At 45.7% G+C, this 20,488-nt stretch overlaps 1 protein-coding gene across 1 annotated transcript in view; it reads left to right on the top strand.

The window, feature by feature from the left end:
• The window catches only part of LRMDA (leucine rich melanocyte differentiation associated), a 778,901-nt gene extending 760,404 nt beyond the window's left edge, over nt 1-18,497 (top strand). Inside the window, exon 7 of the mRNA XM_056848296.1 lies at nt 18,418-18,497. Within this exon, the coding sequence (XP_056704274.1) occupies nt 18,418-18,497 (80 nt within the window). The remainder of the gene's footprint in view (nt 1-18,417) is intronic.
• The last annotated feature ends 1,991 nt before the right edge of the window (nt 18,498-20,488 follow it).

The following is a 20,488-nucleotide window of genomic DNA, read 5'->3' as shown; positions in this document are numbered from 1 at the left end:
AAGACCCTTTTCTGCCTGAGACCCTGGAGAGGTGCTGCCGGTTAGAGTAGACAATACTCAGTTCAATGGACCAAGGGTCTGATTCAGTATAAGGCAGCTTCCTGTGGACATCTCAATGGGATGGGAGGGGGGGGAAATCAAAGATCCTTTTTAGGCAAAACAGCCTAAATAGGGTTGCCAACCTCCAGGTAATAGCTGGAGATCTCCTGCTATTACAACTGACCTCCAGCCTATAGAGATCAGTTCACCTGGAGAAAATGGTCGCTTTGGCAATTGGACTCTATGGCATTGAAGTCCCTCCCCTCCCCAAACCCTGCCCTCCTCAGGCTCCGCCCCCAAAACCTCCCATCCGTGGTGAAGAGGGACCTGGAAACCCTAAGCCTAATTCATTTTTTGCTTGTTTGTTTTATTTGATTTTTCATTTGGGCCTGAAGAAGGATTCAGATAGTAGCTTATGTTTAGGCGTGTGGTCCCTCCGCTCCTCTGACCGGTTTCACGCTGGGGCCAAGTCATGGCGGGGTTCCTTTGAGCTTCAATTGCCTCGTGCAGAATCTCAAAGTGTCTCTCCATGTGCAAGGGGGTTAATGTTTGTTATTTTGATGCACTTTTTAAAATCCTGCCTCCAGGGAACAGTATTTCAGTGGGAGTTGAGTGTAATTGCTCGATAATACAGCTGCTCTGTCTTATTTTAAATGAGTAACGCTGGAGTCATAATTGATGCTACCACGCATGTGTAAACTGGGGCTATTCCTTCATGGGGCCACAGATGTTCGGCGTTTGCAGATTTAAGCCTCTAGGTTTTCAAACATGGTGCTGCATTGTTTTGTAAATAAACGGGTTGCCAATCTCCCGGACTGGTCATGGCAATCCCAACAGATGCGTGACACCACCTTTCCAGACATGACGGCCAGCCCGAATCGCCACTGAAAGGGCTCCTATCTCGTCCCGCGAAACAGGCAGCCAAGGAACCACGGCCAGGTCAACCCCTCCTGTGAACCAGAGGGAATCCATTTTCCTGTGCGCCTGTTCCAGCAGAAGCCACCTCGCAGGGAATTGTCAAGCACGTAATCGTCGCCAATACCCCCGCCTCTCCCCGCATCATCTGCATGATTGATGGCCCATCGGAAAGCATCGAGATAGCAGTAACGGAGGATCGCTTCCCCGGCTATGCAAAGTGACCCGCCCCAGACCCAGCTGTATGTGTCTTTGTTCCAGCTCATTAATCCCATCTACAAACGACTCCCAGTCCTCCCGGAATTGCGCAAATCAGTAGGAGTAGAATAGTTTGCCTCAATTGCCCTTTTGCCCCACCCCGGCAGCCGACCATTAGTGTTATTATCACCTTTTGTTTCACAACGGGAACTATGAAGGGGTAATGTCATCACCCCACCCCCAGGAAAAGGTATAATTGGGGTCTCCTTAGTCTATACCTTACCTTAGGTCTTCCCCTTGCATACTTGCTGTCGCTCTGTTGGTTTGCAGCCTGACCACGCTCCCCGGGAACCCCTCTTCCTCTCCCTGCTTTCCCAGTATCTTAGCCCACGGAACCCCGGACGTCTCCGCTTCTGGACCAGGTGCAGTATTACCCGTTTTCAGAGGGCCTGCCACATTGGCAAATGTCTCTATACTACTCTCTTTAATTCCTAGGCTCTGTGTGTTGTTGTGTACATGTTATTTGAGTGTCTGTGTACATACGATTAATAAGTAAAATCCTTGAAACTAAAACCATTGACTCCGCTTATTCTTTGAATCACGGTTTGGACTCTCGTAGACACAGGTTAGATTCTGCAGGTTATGTCCAGTGCCGGTTATTGAATGCTAATTCCCCCATATAAATATTCATAACCGAGCATTTTGGCTAACAGAACGGGGTTTTTCCCCCCTCTCGTTTATATATGCTCTAGATTATGTATAATTGATGGCCTGCATTTACTGACATGGGTGGTATACAGATGTAAATGTTATTATAGCTTTTATATTTTATGTTCTCTCTGAACTATCATTTTGTCTTTGAATAATATTCCTGTTCTGGTTTTTCTGGGGGGGTGCATGTGCAGAAGCACGCTGGGCTGTCCTATATGTGTGCGTTATCTCTAAACGGGAATATGAATTGGATATTGCACGTCATATATTTCTTAAAAGTAATTTGGAATTTTTAGGGTACAGGATTGACGGTGACTGATAGGCTGCCCAGATGAGCTATACCCTGTTGAAAATAACCGCGCCAGAACATGCCTACATCTGTCTAACCTCATAATTCACTTTCACATTGGGTTATGGATGTCTGCATTTGGAGAGTCTATCTCCCCTTCAGGTATTATTTCAGCCCTTTGAGATAATAAGGAAAGTTTAATTGCGTTGTTAATTGATTTTTTGCACAACATTATTACCTTGATTGATTGCCGAGTTGATGAAAATGTTAGACACAGGCGGCGTAAAGTAGCAGCCCTGGAAAGGAGTGGGAGCCTTGCGGAGAATAGATAACCTTGGATGTTAAGAGCTATATCCTTCAGATATGTCTTCCCTTGACATATTGATGGCCCTTGAAAAGGGAAAAGCTGATTGTATGCAGAATGCAATCATTAAACCCACTTCAGCCGGCTCTTGATTAATTTGTTTTTTTTCCTGAAGGATCTAGTTAAAGAGAAGGCCTCCCCGGTAACAACAGCCGCCGTTTCCCAACGATTGCCGGAGGATTCTTTAACCCTCTGCGAGTAGGAATGGCGGCCCGGGGGGGGGGGGATGATGCTACACTCTTCTCGTGTCAGGTCCTTTCCCAAATCTTACAGTACCTGAGGCAAAACGAACGAATAAATAAATCCACATTGCAGGGTTGCTAGCCTCCAGGTGGGGTAGGGTTGCCAGGTCCCTCTCCGCCACTGTTGGGAGCTTTTGGGGGCGGAGCCTGAAGAAGACGGGGATTGGGGAGGGACTTCAATGCCATAGAGTCCAGTGGCCAAAGCGGCCATTTTCTCCAGGTGAACTGATCTCTATCGGCTGGAAGTCAGTTATAATGGCAAGAGATCTCCAGGCTAGTACCTGGAGATTGGCAACCATAAGGTGGGGATTGTTCTCCTGGAATTACTACAGGTCTCCAGACTACAGAGATCCGTTCCCCTGGAGATAGGGTTGCCAGCTCTGGGTTGAGAAATACTTGGAGATTTTGGGGGTGGAGTAGGGTTGCCACGTCCCTCTTCGCCACCGGTGGTAGGTTTTTGGGGCGGAGCCTGAGGAGGGCGGGGTTTGAGGAGGGACTTCAATGCCATAGAGTCCAGTTGCCAATTGATTAATCTTCCTCAGAATAGGATGTGGACTGCTCAGTGGCTAGTTCACACGTAAGAATGAGAGAAGTTCATGTCCTATTCTGAGCAGATTAATCATCGAAACAGGAAGATTACCGGATCCCTGTATTCCTACACTCTTGAAACAGGACAAGGGAACTCTACAGCAGCTCTTTATGTCCAAGAACTTATGCTATACAGCAAACAGGTGGATAGCCTTGAAGGCACCTTTACCAGGTTCACACTGTGAACTAAAAGGACCATATTTCTTGGACATTCTTTATTTTTGTACTTTTGTATTTTGTATATGACTGTATTTGGTATACAAGCTGTGTCTTGTTACATGTTTTTGCACTTTGCTGCACTTTCTTGATATATTTATAACAACGCTCACCCTTGCATATTACTTGTTGTTTGGCCATTCTGTTGTTCCTTATCTACTACCTGGCAGTTGGCAACCCTAGGTATAAGCTTTCGAGAGACAAAGGTCCCCCTTATGCCCTAAGAATCTTGTTGGCCTCTAAGGTGCTGCTGAGCTCAAATCTAGCTGTCCTACCGCAGACCAACATAGCCCCGCCCTCTGGGACTGTTTTCAGGGCAGTCGTCCATAGATCTGAGTCTTCAAATCGAGTGACAAAAGATGACATTCTAGCACAGAGCTAATTGACAAATTAAAAACTAACAAGACACTGGAACGGGCTGGCACACACCCAAGCGTTCTCAATCAACTCAAACGTGAAATCCCTGATCTTCTAATGAAAACAGGCCTTTTGTCACTAAAATCAACAGGAGGATTGGAATAGAGCAAATGTAATTCTGTTTGGGTTGGGATTTGGGGGGGTTGAAATGGGGAGCTAGGAAATTACATGCAGTTACACTAATGGCTGTTTTGAGTAAACCGGTGGCAAGTTGGGCAGGGGATTAGACTAGATGACCCTGGTGGTCCCTTCCAACTCTATGATTCTATACGTTTTAATAAAGATAGGATTATTTAGCGTGCAGAGGGGCAAGCCCTACAGAACAATACCCAGAACGGATTCTGCAAAGGGAAATCTGGGTGCTCGAACTTTTTTTGTGGTCTTTGAGAGTGAAGAAAGGCAATGAATGTACTTCCAAAATTTTTGATATAGTCCTTTGTGAAACGCGCTTGAGTAAACTTGGAGTTAATCCATCAAGTGGATTTGGATTAATAAACGAACCAACAATAGGAAGTGGATAGAGGGAATTTTTTTCTTTTTAATATAATACCATCATCTGGGTCACCCGGTGAAGGTAATAGGCAGTACATTTGGGAGACACAAAAGGGAGTACTACTACAGACAGCTTAAAGGGGGACTAGACATGGGAGAACAGATCCATCAATGACTCTATGAAACCTCCTTGCTCAGAGGCAGTATACCTTGGAGTATCAGTTGCTGGGAGGCTTCAGCAGGGGAAGCCTTGGCCTCCAAACAACAAGGGAAGCTTTGCCCTGCTTATAAGTGTTACGGATACCGTGGACTGCCAAAAAAACAAATCAGTGGGTTCTAGATCAGATCAACCTGAACTGACCCTAGAAGCTAAAATGATTAAACTGCGGCTATCGTATTTTGGTCACGCCATGAGGAGACAAGAGTCACTGGAAAAGACAGTCATGCTAGGAAAAGTTGAGGGCAGCAGGAAAAGAGGAAAACCCAACAAGAGATGGACTGACTCAATAAAGGAAGCTACAGCCCTCAGTTTGCAAGACCTGAGTAAGGCTGTCACAGACAGGACATTTGGGAGGACTTTGATTCATAGGGCCGCCATGAGTTGGAAGCGACTTGATGGCACTTAACACACATGAATATTCTTGTGATATCTGCTTGCCCGTCGCTGGTACATATGAATCCATGTGTCATTCAGGCAGGGTTCTTCTTAGGTTTGCTTCAGCATTCTGCTGTTGGGTGAAATTGGGTGGGAATCTGTCGTCCCACGTCTTACCAATTTCTTCACCAGTCTCGGACTCCCAACATGTTGGTGAGAGGCACTCGATACCCACAATACAACCTGAAAAACAACTTCGGTTGAATGGGCTTTGTGGGTCCCAGGTAGGGGGTTGTGTGGAATCTCACCCTGAGAAAGTTTACTCATCCCCTTCTCTGTGCATTCTGCAGGAGCCAACGTGGTGTAGTGGTTAAGAGCGGTGGTTTGGAGCAGTGGACTCTGATCTGGTTTCTCCACTCCTCCACATGAAGCCTGCTGGGTGGCCTTGAGCTAGTCTCAGTTCTCTTGGAGCTCTCTCAGCCCCACCTACCTCACACGGTGTCTGTTGTGGGGAGGGGAAGGGAAGGTGATCGTAAGCCGGTTTGATTCTTCCTTAAGTGGTAGAGAAAGTTGGCATATAAAAACCAACTCTTCTTCTTCTTCTTCTTCTTCTTCTTCTTCTTCTTCTTCTTCTTCTTCTTCTTCTTCTTCTTTTCTTTCATCCAAGCAGGACTTCCAGATTCACCTCAGAAGTTCTCCCGCTGATTAAATTTAGTGGTTTTTCTACTCTGAAAGAAAAATACTCTGATTTGTGCTACAAAACTTCATCCCCTGTTTGCTGTTTTCAGCTTTTCATGCTGATAAATGGCAGGTGAGTTTGTTGAGCCTACCAGAAATTTAGGTTTCTGGGCCACAAATCGGAAAGCGTTAAAATGCATAAATGCAAACCGTGGATCATTATGGAACATAAAATGGGGCTGCGAAGGAAGCAGACAGGATTGTTTTATTGGTCCTACAGAATATTGAGTCTGTCACCGTTCGGGTCTCTTCATTTGACAAATTAATGCTGCCCTCTAGTGGTCAAGGCCTTTACTTCAGAGACCTCCTTAAGCGTGGTGGGAATAGATCTGTTAGACCTCTGGGAAGCACCGCTTGCCGTTCTTAAATACATTCAGATCAATGGGACTTCTTTCCAAGCCGGGGGTTTCGGATTAGTGGTGCTAATTATTAATGGCAAATTTGAACTCTCCAGAGTATACCAGAACGCAGGGGTCATCTGCTGAAGCTGGAGGGAGAGAGATTCAGAACTGATAAAAGGAAGTATTTCTTCACACAACGCATAGTTAAAATTGCGGAACTCCCTGCCACAGGATGTGAATCTTTCAACCTGGACTTTCTGCATGCTTAGTGTGCGCTCCACCACTTCACTATGGCCCCATCACCAATAGTATGCCATTATCTTAAAACTGTTTATTTTGAATTTTTGTACGCCACCTGTTCAAATACCTGCTTGAGGCTGCTCACAACATGGAACAAGGTAAAATTGTGGAAATATAAACTCATTAAAATTAACCAGCCGTTAAAACCCCAGCCAATAAAAACCAAGAGCATAAAACAGCATAGTAAGCCCGTGGAAAAACAACATAAAAAGCATTTCTAGAGATCCTTTATCTTTGGTTCTTGTAGGTTATCCGGGCTGTGTAACCGTGGTCTTGGAATTTTCTTTCCTGACGTTTCGCCAGCAACTGTGGCAGGCATCTTCAGAGTAGTAACACTGAAGGACAGTGTCTGGACACTGTCCTTCAGTGTTACTACTCTGAAGATGCCTGCCACAGTTGCTGGCGAAACGTCAGGAAAGAAAATTCCAAGACCACGGTTACACAGCCCGGATAACCTACAAGAACCAATGAACTCTGACCGTGAAAGCCTTCGACAATATCCTTTATCTTTGTTCATTTTTACGACAACCCTCATCGGCAGAGATTCCCATTCTAGTGTCAGTAGAAGCGAGGCCAAGACGCAGCCATTTCTGTTAGGCCATGCTGGGAGGATTGAAATGACGACAGTTGAGTTGTATTCTGGCCCCAAGGGGCTCATGTTTAGGGTGCCCAGTTCCAGGTTAGGAAATACCTGTAGATTTGGAGGGTGGAGCCTGAGACGGGCAGAGTTTGGGGAGGGACTTCAGTGGGGTATAATGCCACCTTCCAAAGCAGCCATTTTCTCCAGGGGATCTGGTCTCTGCCTCCTGGAGATCAGTTGTAATAGCGGGAGATCTCTAGCTGCCACCTGGAGGTTGGCAACCCTACCCGTGGTTCATTGCATACCCGGGGAGAAACAGTTTCCGTCTACTTCATCTCTACTGAGGCTTCATCAGCTCTGAGTACCAAAACTATATGGAGGAGCTAGAAGGGATTTCAAAGAAAAGCTCCGGGAATGGGGGGGAAAGGCCTAGAAAACAAACTCTGCTTGCATTTAACCAATAAAATTCAGTGAAGGGTGGAGATGAATGAGAATTTTCAATTATTATAAAGAGTGCCCAAAGCAAAATAGCTTGTTTACTGAACAGCAGCTTTCTGTCTTTTCAGATATAAAGCTGGCGTTTAAACGTGGCCTGCAACATGGAACCTGCTTTTAGTGTTTACGTGTGGGTTTTCCCTCTACATTTCTCTCTATCTTTCTGGGGGGGAAAGGGGCACAGTATCTTACACACTCCTAAATTGGGGTGCAGTCCAACTGAGAGTCAAAACCTGCAAGTTCACACAGCAAGCGTCTGCTGTTGGCAAAAAAAAGGCAATAGAAGTAGATTTCCTGGAAGATGTAGCTGGCATGGTCTTTTGGGGGACGAAAATGCTGACACGAGGACCTGAAGTCCAGTGGTTTTTTTAGAAGATATTGAACAGCTTGTGAATTGCTTTAAGGTTAGGGTTGCCAGGTCTCTCTTTGCCACCGGCAGGAGGTTTTTGGGGCAGAGCCTGAGGAGGGTGGGTTTGGGGGGGGAGGGACTTCGATGCCATAGAGTCCAATTGCCAAAATGACCATTTTCTCCAGGGGAATGGATCTCTATTGGCAGGAGCTCTCCAGCTAGTACCTGGAGGTTGGCAACCCTATTTAAGGTATGAGAGGGTGATACCTAAGGTAGAATGAGCAGACTTAGTGAACCATTGAAAAAGCGATTGCTTTCTATATTAATTTGGGCCCGATTAGCAAACTGGTTGTCAGTGTTAACTTGCCAATAGGAGGAGAATTTTACCATGCATCCCCAGCTATTGAGAAATCTGAGAAAAGATAATATTATCCTAAGTGCTTGGTGGGATATTGCAAATGACTGTGTTACCAAATGCACATTATGGAAAATTACCACGGTATCCACATGTAACACTGGGGTAAAGAGAGATGACCATTTACCAAATGGTAACTTGCTTAGGTAAGCACCGTCAAGTCGCAGCCGGCTTATGGCGACCCAAGCAAGGGGCTTTCAAGGCAAGTGAAAAGCAGAGGTGGTTGGGCATCGCCTTCCTCTGCAGAGCCTTCCTTGGTGGTCTCCACTCCCAGTACTTAGCTTCTGAGATCTGACAAGATCGGGCTCTACCATGCTGACTTCCCTGGCAAGTTACCATTTGGAAAACTGTAATCAGTTGCCACCCTTTCCCAGCTTGATCAGTTTAGAAGGTTCTGTTCTTGATAAGATGAAAACATTAATGTCACCTATGTTGTAATCATCATCTTTAAAAAAAAAGAAAAAGTGGGAAAGATGTGCAAAGTCCTTCTGCTAAGCTTTTTCGCACCCAGAGCAACCAGCCAGTTAAATGCTTTAAAGTAATATACTCTTCCCTGTCTAGGAGTAGATCTGCAAGGCAGCATATGCCTAGATCAAAGGTCACCATGTCACTGTCAATCTAGGAAGAAGAGGTTCTATTACTTTTTTCTCTTTCCAAACTAAGTATGACATCTAGAGAACAGGGTGTTTGTTCCGCTGACCGGGCCTGCAAAATGGCTCTGAGACCCGTTTTTTAAAGACTGTCAACCTAATAGTTCCTTAACATGTTAAAAGACTTTAAAATGTATCTCAGCCTGGGTGCCTTTTAAAGTAACTTGTAGTTTGTGGCCTGACTTAGATCAGAGTGACATTATCCAGTCCTGGCACAGTCCTGGCACAATTATTAAAATCAGCTTGGCTGCTTATTTCCAGGGACTTGGACAAATACCTCAGCCCCGCCGCCTTCCTACCATTCCTCTCAGTAAAGTCCATCTAGACATTAGGAAGAATTTTCTAACAGTCTGAGTGGTTCCTCAGTGGAACAGGCTTCCTTGGGAGGTGGCGAGCTCTCCTTCCCTGGAGGTTTTGAAGCAGAGGCTAGATGGCCACCTGTCAGCCATGCTGATTCTATGAATTTAGGCAGTTCATGAGAGGGAGGGCACCTTGGCCATCTTCTGGGCATGGAGTAGGGGTCACTGGGGGTGTGGGGGGGAGGTAGTTGTGAAATTCCTGTGTTGCACAGGGGGTTGGACTAGATGACCCTGGTGGTCCCTTCCAACTCTATGATTCTTATTGTCGAAGGCTTTCACGGTCAGAGTTCATTGGTTCTTGTAGGTTATCCAGGCTGTGTGACCGTGGTCTTGGTATTTTCTTTTCTGACGTTTCGCCAGCAGCTGTGGCAGGCATCTTCAGAGGAGTAACACTGAAGGACAGTGTCAAGTGTGTAGGAAGAGTAATATATAGTCAGAAAGGGGTTGGGTTTGAGCTGAATCATTGTCCTGCAAAAAGTATCACAGGTAATGTGCTAATCAATGTCGTGTAAGTATCAAGATAATGTGCTAATGAGGGTGTGGTATGTTAATATGGAACCATTGTATCCTGAAGTGATCTGTTAATGTGTGAAATCCAAAGCTAATCTGCATGGCTATTGAGGATTGTAGTCTTTGTTAGTCTGGAGGTTTTCAGGACAGGAAGCCAAGCCTCCTCCTCCTCCTCCTCCTCCTCCTCCTCCTCCTCCTCCTCCTCCTCCTCCTCCTCCTTCTTCTTCTTCTTCTTCTTCTTCTTCTTCTTCTTCTTCTTCTATCTTGATCTATCCTGGAAGTTCTTCGCAGCTTACATTTCCCTTGAAAGAACATTTCAAATCCCCATGTCTCAAGACCCTCCTAAAATGTCCCCAGCTTTTATTGGAGGGACATTACTGCCCTCCAGTTGTAGACGTAGCCATACACTTAACCACTAAAGAATGCTTTTGCGCCTCTTGAGTTCAATTTACGCCATATGTGAACATTTTTTAAAAAGAAACATAGGAGGTGTTACATCCACAATTTAACAAAACAACAAGTGAAAACATTCCCAAGCTCTAGTTTGGGGTCAGATTCACACTTTCCCCCGGCTGCTCTGGGAATGTGCGTCTCCTGAGACCACGTGGGCAAGACTGATGCCATAGTGCCTCTCCTTCTGAGTTGTCACCATTTTGGCCAAGTGATACTGGGATGGGAAGAAGCTACATCATGGGCAAAGCAAAGTATGAATTTGGCCTAGTCAGTTGCAGCATTCTGGAGGAGGCTGAAACAGCATTTCCTTGTTTTGAGAACACAAAATCAGAAAACCAAAGCTGTAAGAGAACCAGTGCTTCTAAGGGGGTGATTGTTACGGTTGCCAACCTCCAGATGGTGTCAGGAGATCTCATAGACTCATAGAGTGGGAAGAGGACATACAGACCATCTAGTCCAACCCCCTGCGTAACGCAGGATCATCCTAGAGCAACCCTGACAAGTGCTTGTGCAACCTCTGCTCAAAGACTGCCAGTGAGGGGGAGCTCACCACCTCCCTTGGTGGCTGATTCCACTGTTGAACAACTCTTACTGTAAAAATGTTTTCCTAATATCCAGCGGATACCTTTCTGCCTATAATTTATATCCATTATTGTGAGTCCTGTCCTCTGCTGCCAACAGTTTTTAAAGGTAGCTCACTCATGCTGGTAATCAAGTAGCTGTATTGTGTATTAATTGAACCTTCGGAACCATCTTCATAGGGCATTTTTCCATGGCATGGGAAGACATACAGTGTTTTCACTCCAAGCATCAGGTGGAGCTAGGTAGCCAACCAGAATGGCAAAAGGCCACAATTTCCACCTTACCATCCAACAGTATCTCCCATCTAGGAACCTGCCCCTCTATTTTTTCTTGCTGAAGCATTGTTCATTTGAGACTGTTGCTCCAGAAGTTCAGACCAGAAGCAACAGGTTGAAATTAAATCAAAAGAGTTTCCTTCTAGACATCAGGAAGAATTTTCTAACAGTTAGAGCAGTTCCTCAGTGGAACAGGCTTCCTCGGGAGGTGGTGAGCTCTCCTTCCCTGGAGGTTTTCAAGCAGAGGCTAGATGGCCATCTGTCAGCAATGCTGATTTTGTGACCTTAAGAAGATGAGGAGAGGGAGGGCACCTTGGCCATCTTTTGGGCATGGAGTAGGGGTCAGTGAAGGTGTGTGGGGGGTAATTTGGAATTTCCTGCATTGTGGAGGGGATTGGACTAGATGACCCTGGTGGTCCCTTCCAACTCTATGATTCTAAGATACCCGAAGACCCCTTTGTTTGGAATAATTTCAAAAAAACACATGCAAAAAGTGACAACAGGAAAGTTCCATAACATTAAACGTTGAATAAAACTTGACCCAGTGACATAATCTCACAACTTGAAAAATACCCACTTTTCTCTCCCTAGGAAGCATACCCAGAATACTACTGACTTGAATAATACATGCCTGATTCAGGGTGGGGGGGGGGAGACTTTTTTAAAAAAAACCTTGTTTCAGTATGCATGCATGTATTTATTTATGGGAATAATTGGGTCTCCCTCGGTGTGCACCCCAGCTCTGAAAGGTCTATCGTGCTGACATTACAATGTAGTGTTCAACTGAGACTGATCTCTCGGCGTATGCGAGCGATTGCAAGATTGTTACTTACCCGGTATAATTAGAACATCCATTCCGCAGAGGGAAAACATTTAAAAGATAAAGAGTGTGTTTAAAAATGAATCTTCCCAATGCAATTTTTTCATAATTATAGTTTTAACAGCTTATGGTGATGGTGGAAGCGGCTACTTAAGAAAAATTAGGAGCCTCATTTGGGGGAAGATGATCCCTCAAGAGGCCTCCTGGTGCCATATTTCAAGAGCCCGAACAGATAGCTCGTTCCAAATGGCGCTCGCGGCTTTTGATGCATTGGAAGTATACTTAGCTTATTATGACCAGTGTTGGATATTTTAATTAAAAACGCCACATATGTCATGAAATGTGGTGGTCTGGTTCTCTCCTGGAACACACATTTTTTGGGATTATTTTATGTGGATGTGACTGAGTGAAGACGTCACTGACACATGCGGCAACATGGGGTGTGGGGGTAGTCCCGTTACAGAGATAAAAGCGGGACATTTCTTAGGTGTGCGCATGTGGTGCGTCCGATCAAATGCTCTTACGCAGAACCCCCTATCATTTTCACAGTTTCTGCAATTGCAAACGGGGAGGTGGGTACGTGCGAATATCGACGAAAAGAGGGTGAATCGCTGTCGCCTCATTAGAATTATAAGGAAGCCCGTTGTTTTACAAATAACCTTCACGGTAAAGTCGCGCGGCGCCGTTTTCAGCTGTGCTTTTATCGGGGCCCTCGGAGAAGAAGCGTGTCCACAAATCCACCCGGCAATCGAATCGCAGCTGCGCGCCTTGGTAAGGACTCTCGGTGAAGACAACACTTTGTTAATTTAAACAATTGCAGGCTGCAGGAGTTAAAAGGGGGGGGGAATGAATTCAGCTGACTTTAACTGTCACTAGCCCGAGCACCTTTATCCCCAGGCGAGCGGCGGCGGCAGCTGGATTCCATTCCTCGCTGCCAGACTGTCCGACATCTTTGCTGAACGTCCCAGGAACTGAGCGCCTTTCCTTTCAGGATTTTTATTCAAGGTGACAGCTCCTCACACTTAAGCGTTCAGATCACCTCAAGTAGCCGAGATCTCAGTGAAAACGAGAGCGCTTCTGCGGCAAACTCCAAATTTAGATTGACTGAGGTTATCCTTAGGCCTCTAGGACCCAGGCCTCCCTGACAGAAGAGGCCTGCCAGGAACTTTAAAACTACCGTGGAGTTTGTAATGATGTCTGGGGAGGAATCTTCCGCGGGAAGCGCGGAGGATACGATAAGTGATAGGAAAGGATGTCAGGTTTCGTTAGGGCCGGAGACAGTGTTAGAAAATACGTGGCATAATATGGCACCGGTATCTCTGTCAGCATCTCTGTTTTCTGTCACCACGCACAATTCCTGGCCTGTCTGTAGCCCTGACAGTGTCTTTTCAGATCAGGCTATTGCCAGCCCAAAGCCTCGCTCCGCGCGCCGCCGCCAGATAGCCCCCTTTTGTTTGAAGCCTGCCCTTTTTTGTCATTACCGTACTTGATGTCTATTTAAGATCGGAGGGTGAATGCAGTATCTGTTTTCCTGTCAAGAGATCATTGACAATATTAATACCTCATGTCCTTGCCTCATTTTCCAAGCGCTGACACCTTGCTGCAGTCTCCGGCATTCATCAAGCCACGCTCACTTGCCGGGGCCTCCGCAAACGGGCTCGGTCCCAGTCGCCGGGAAACACGACAGCCCTCGCAATGCGGCTTTTCTAGCGAGGCCGTCCGCCGAAGGAGCCTGAGGAAGGCCGTTAAGGGAAAACAATGAAGGGGCATTAAAATATATACTGCATCGCCTTTACGTTTCGACTCCTAAAAACCTACAAGTCCTTCCAGCCATATTAAAGAGAGTAGGGATGGCCTGGATCTCAGAAGCTAAGCAGGGTCAGCCCCGGTTAGTATTTGGATGGGAGACCATCAAGGAAGTCCAGGGTTGCTGTGCAGAGGAAGGCACTGGCAAACCACCTCTGCTAGTCTCCTGCCATGAAAACCCCAAAAAGGGGTCGCCATAAGTCGGCTGCGACTTGAAGGCACTTTGCACACACACACACACACACACACACACACACACACACACACACACACACACACACACAGAGTGATATTCTCACAGGGCACGGGGCGAAGACATTCTGAGGCAGGGGTCCCCAGCCATTTTGAGTCGGTGGGCGCCTTTTGCATTCTGGCACAGCGAGGTGGGCGGAGCTACAAGATGGCTGCGCAAGGGGGCGGAGTCAGGCATACAAGGGCTGGCCATGCTTTCCCTTCAGCCTTACAGTGAAGATCCTTGTGCCGTGGTGGCAGATAGTGCTGAAGCAGCATGTTTTTTTAAAAAATGTGCACATCTCCAGTAGTGAAGAAGAGTTGTTGTTTTTTATATGCCGACTTTCTCCACCACTTAAGGAAGAATCAGACCAGCTTACAATCACCTTCCCTTCCCCTCCCCACAACAGATCTCCAGCTATTACCTGGAGGTTGGCAACCCTACGGCTGTGCCTTCCTTGACTGAGTCAATCGGGCCTTCCTCTTCTCCTGCTGCCTTCAACTTCTCCTAGCATTCTTGCTAGTTTTTAAAAGCTTTTCTATATTGTTTTAATTTAATTGTATTGTGTGCATTGTTGTAACACACTTCATGGTTTTGAGGAAGCGGAGTAAAAATATTTGCATAAATGATAATTCTGCCAGGAAACTCGTTGGGCGACCGTGGGCCGATCGCTCTCTTGGCCTGACCTACCACACAGGATTGTTGTGGGGATCGTTGGGGGGAAGAATAGGGTTACCATCTCCAGGTTGAGAAATACCTGGAGATTTTGGGGGTGGAGCCTGAGGAGGGTGGGGCTTGGAGAGGGGAGGGACTTCAATGCCATAGAGAATAGGGTTGCCAGCTCCAGTTTGGGAAATACCTGGAGATTTTGGGGGTGGAGCCTGAGGAGGGTGGGGCTTGGGGAGGGACTTCAATGCCATAGAATCCAATTGCCAAAGCAGCCATTTTCTGCAGGTGAACTGATCTCTATCGGCTGGAGATCAGTTGTATTAGCAGGAGATCTCCAGCTAGTACCTGGAGGTTGGCAACCCTAGGGGAGAAGTCCATGTACAAGTTCCCTGGAAGAAGGCCAGGGTAAAAATATAGAGATCTCTATGATAGTGATGGCAGTTCTTTGGCTTTTCTTCCCAGAATTTGGCATTCAGAAGAGCTGAAACAAATTTACTGTTTGAAATTCCCCATAATATTCTGTTCTGTGAATTGTGATATGAAGTATTGGTCAAAAATTCCATGAATGCTCAAGTATTTTTTGGCTTCATCCATTTTTGATACCTGTTTTTTGACATCCTGTGCTATTAGAGAGTTGATTACGACAGTTTTTAGAAGTTATTGTTTATTTAGCACTTGATAATATTTAACAGCTGGTATCTGACAGGATTTGATAGACATATTTACTATCTATATTTGACATTTGGCGGGCAACAGTATTTAATGTTGATTTTTTATATATTGGATATGACTTATTATATAATATATGACAACGTTTGAGAGATGACAGTGGTCCACTTGAGATTTTGCATTTGATACCTGCCAAAATTATCAAAAGACGCCCCAAAGTCAGATTTATTAATATGGCAAAGCCATTAAAATATTCATATCAATTACAAGGTAGAATTAAAAGATACAGTATCTAAAACTATGGAATATACGATCCTTAAATAAATAAATAAATAAATAAATAAGCTAAAAAACTCAGATTAATATAACATTTTCCATTTTAGGTTAGATTGCCAAGCCCCCGCTTTGTCTGACGAATCTTGTATATTGTAGCACAGAATTTAGCTACTTGTTTCACCGTCCGGGCTGACCCTTCCCATAGGAAATTCCTCAGCCTCCCTTCCTCAGAGCTGTCCTTTGTTAGATTAGGGAGAAGGGAAATTAGCTTAAGTCTAAAACACTTGAATTTTGGTCTATTATTTCAAATTAACAATTCAAACAAACAAAATCAGAATTGGTTTGGAATATTTGAGAATATTTATTTCAGCCCTAGAATAAGACACACTACTTCAAATCATGGATGTGTTAAGTGCCGTCAAGTCGTTTCCGACTCCTGGCGACCCTATGAATCAACGTCCTCCAAAGTGTCCTATCTTTGACAGCCTTGCTCAGGTCTTTCAGATTGAGGGCTGTGGCTTCCTTTATTGAGTCCATCCATCTCTGGTTGGGTCTTCCTCTTTTCCTGCTGCCCTCAACTTTTCCTAGCATGATTGTCTTTTCCAATGACTCTTGTCTTCTCATAATATATCCAAAGTACGACAGCTTCAGTTTAGTCATTTTAGCTTCTAGGGTCAGTTCGGGCTTGATTTCATCTAAAACCCACTGATTTTTTTTTTTTTTGGCGGTCCAGGGTATCCGTAACCCTCTCCTCCAACACCACATTTCAAAAGAATCTACTTTCTTCCTATCAGCTTTCTTCAATGTCCAGCTTTCACACCCATACATAGTAATCGGGAATACGATGGCCTGAATTAACTTGATCTTGGCGGCCACTGACACATCCTTACACTTAAGAATCTTTTCTAGCTCCTTCATGGCTGCCCTTCCCAGTCTCAATCTCCTCCTGATTTCTTGGCTGCAGTCTCCCTTTTGGTTGATGATGGAGCCAAGGAATAGAAAATCTTGAACAATTTCTGTTGTTCCAGTACCAGTAGTAACCACTTATTCAGCTATCCTCCATTGATTTATCTTTTCCTTAAAAAAAAATGCGGACATCGACAGAACTTGTGCTAGCAAATGACACAGTGTTCGAATGATGCTCCATGTTCTGTCCCAAACATCTCATGATCAAGCGCTTGCAGACTTGGGTCTGTTTTGGTCTTGGTGAAAGCAGCTTCAGATTAATGGCCCAGATCAGATTATGCTTTCTTTCTGGCCCTCTCCCTCCCATGAGAGGAGGACTACGTTTAAGAACATAAGAAGATCAGAAAAGCCCTGCTGGATCAGACTGTGGTCCATCTAGTCCAGCATCCCATCTCACACAGTGGCTAACAAGTCCTTCTGGAGGGACAACAACAGGGCACAGAGGCCGAGGCCTTCATAAGAGCCTAAGAAGAGCCCTGCAGGATCAGGCCAGTGAGGGTCCATCTAGTCCAGCATCCTATCTCACACAGTGGCCAACCAGTTCCTCTGGAGGACCAACAACAGGGCATAGAGGCCGAGGCCTTCCCCTGATGTTGCCTCCTGGCACTGGGATTCAGAGATTTACTGCCTCTGAATATGGAGGTTCCCTTTAGTCACCATGGCTAGTAGCCACTGATGGACCTCTCCTCCATGACTCTGTCTAACCCCCTTTTAAAGCCCTCTGTGGCTGTGGCCATCCCTACATCCTCTGGCAGCAAATTCCACATTTTTATTACTAGCTGTGTAAAGAAGTCTCTGCTTTCCCCATCCTGTTTACTGGGCACGCGCATTGCGCTAGCCATTCCTGCAGAAGCGGAATATTTGAATAGAGGATATAGAATCATCGAGTTGGAAGGGGCCGTACGTCAAGTCCCACCCCCTGCTAAATGCAGGATCAGCCTAGAGCATCCGTGACGAGTGTTTGTCCAGCCTCTGCTTAAAGATTGCCAGCGCATAGTCTTGAAATGTTCCCTCATCACTTACAAACAGGAATCAACTGCATCGTTTAGGCTGACTGTTGGATTTTTCCACATGTACACTGTATTCTTCAGACAAGATGGGTGCTTTCACACATACTGAACAATGCACTTTCAATCTGCTTTCAATGCGCTTCAGCTATAGTTTCAAGTGGATTTTGCCATTTCACACAATGGCCATTTATTCTTGGTAATTAGCAGCATGTTGCAGGCTGAATTGCCCCGCATATTTTTTTTAGTTTTTCATGCTGAACTGTCATTCAGGAAGTGGCTGAGAAGCCGGCGCATACCTGCTTCGCATTTCTTAAGAGTGCCTTTAACGCGACCTTTTGTGTTTGCTCCAGCCCCGCCACGAAAAATCCCCTCAAGGAAGCATGCAAAATCATAGCTGCATGTTAGCTATGCAACCAGCGATTGCTAATGGCTATGCAAAAAAGGAACGAAGGAGCAGGCGAGTGGGGGTGGGGTGGAATTTCTCCTTTTGCATCGGGACCATGAATAGGCATTTTAAAGGTCGCATTTTTAAAAAGAGCTTTGAGCGAGCATCAAAATTTACCCTGCATAAATGGCCAATAAGATCCAGCTACAAAGTGCATTGAAAATGGATTGAAAGTGCATTATTTGGCATATGTGAAAACTACAGATGTCTATGACATGTGGTGCCTCTAGTGGCCAGAGGAGGAGGGCACACAAGAAGAAGATGCGTTGCCTCTCTTGGGCCCAGTGCTAAATTCCCACCCCGAAAGCTAAATCCTCAGCCTTGACTTCTTTCACATTCCTCCCTTTTGCAGTGCATTCTCGTCCGCTCCCAATGCTAAATGCCACCTCTTTTGTCTCCTCTGTGCTGCAGGTGTTCTAGGGAAATGCCGCTACGTCTACTACGGGAAGCATTCCGAGGGCAACCGGTTCATCCGGGACGACCAGCTCTGAGGCATCCGGTGGGCCTGCGACACCGTCCGCGCACCACACACAAAAGCACAAATTGTATCCGCCTCTTCTCTCTCCTTCTCTCTCCTTCTCTCTCTCTCTCTCTTAAAAAAAAAAAAAAAAGCCATGTGTAAACCAAAGTCCTCCAGTACCTTCTGCTGACTTTGCCAGACCTGTCAAAATCATCCTTCTGCTTCAGCCGGAGTAGTCGCACCGAGATTGACATGATTGCCTCTAAGCGGGTCCCATCCACCAGTGTGACGGACAGCTGCGGCGAAGCACCCGGCCTGACAGGAGGAACGCCATGATGGATTGCTGCTCGGAGAAGAGCAGAGGTCACAATTGGGGGGCTCACTGAGCATGCTCAGCTGCTTTTAACAAATACAACACACACACACACACACACACACCAGTTTTATCTGCAGCTTGCCTGTGGAGCGAGAAAGCTCCACGTTTATCGAACAAATCGGCTGCAGTTTTGAGATTTTTCTGAAAGACCCACATTCTTATCTAATATCACTTTCCTCAGGAATTAGGTAGGCACCAGTAGACACACCACAAGCAGGACACACTGGCTTTAGTGTTTCTTTTATTTTGTGGGACACAACAAAAACCATCAGAAGTGTTATGTAAATGCTGGAGAGGGGGGAAATTACTTGATAAACCTTGGGAATGTTTATAGTTATTCCTGGCTTTGTTGGTTGGGGATATTATTATTATTTTTGTTAAGTATTAGGTTTAGGAATAAAAATGCAGGGATATGGGAAAAACAGAAGGGCTATAAAAACAACAGGATTAATTTTGGGAACGGAAAAGAGATTTGAAGAGTCCTTAGTTGTAACTCTTGTAGATCTGAGCCATGTAGATCAGCTAGAGGAACCTTAAGCAGTATCAGTTGCCTCGCTAGTATTAATAACACTCTGGTACATGTGCAAACGAAGTCGCTGCCGCCTCCCGCCATTTTGCTCACTTATTTGTGCGTGATATTTTCAGAAAGGACTGTTGGGACTCTATTTTCACAGGGAACGGAGGACTGGAAATATGAAGCCGGCTGCAGCCTGTGCTCATGTCCATGAAAGCCGTTGCCTCCTGAGGGTGCATGAAGCATTTTCAGCAGCTGTCGTGGCAGAACACGCGGCTTCCGCTGAAAAGAGCAGACCCGTGTTTCCTCCTCCTCGTCTCCCTCCTGTAATGTGAACACCAAAGGGTGCACAGCGGCTTCCCTGCCCTCTGAATTTCCCTGCTCTGCCACTTGCAAGAGAACATGATGAATTCGCATCATGTATTTTAAATTACCGGGGAAGAGAGAAGAGAAGTGGGGTTGCCATTTTTTAAGTGGCAGCCTTGCGCCAGCTGTACCATCGATTGCCGAGGTTAATGGGTTGAGGACATGCTCGCAATGTGGCAAACCTGATTATGTGGCACAACATGAGGGACAGACTAAGTAGCCAGCCTTCTCTTGACTTTTATATTGAAAAGCCATGTTTATATGCACAGCATCTGGTGACCAATCTTTTCTTTGCTTCTTCAGTTGCAGGCCGCCACATAGTTCATCTCACCTGCACTATTCATAAATATGTAGATCTGTACACAGCCTAAGCTGTGAACATAAAGCTCATAGTTCAGAAGGGAGCCATAACTCACATGACTCCTGAGAATGTTCACGCTTTTGACCCACTGTGGCATGCTTCTCTTTCACCCCTTCCACAGCAAATGACTTTCTAGTACGGATCAGGACCAAAAATATGTGCTCATGATGAGACGATCGCATCATGAGCGTACCTGCATTAACTTTATGCATTGTTTTAAAATGTCAAAATGACTCTCAGCATAAGGGGCACATGACGGCGAGAACTGTCCATTATGAGAAGATGGGAAAGGAACTGCCTTGCGATGGGTTCGAAACAAGCCTTGGGAAACTGTTCTGTTAACCGGTTATTAAATGGAATTACGATTAAAGAGAGTGGACTAGGATATGACATTAGTACTGATAA

This window comes from Euleptes europaea, chromosome 4 (assembly GCF_029931775.1).
Source record: "Euleptes europaea isolate rEulEur1 chromosome 4, rEulEur1.hap1, whole genome shotgun sequence".
NCBI classification, from domain to species: domain Eukaryota; kingdom Metazoa; phylum Chordata; class Lepidosauria; order Squamata; family Sphaerodactylidae; genus Euleptes; species Euleptes europaea.
Note: the sequence above shows the minus strand (reverse complement) of the source record. Positions and strands in the feature narration are given on the sequence as shown.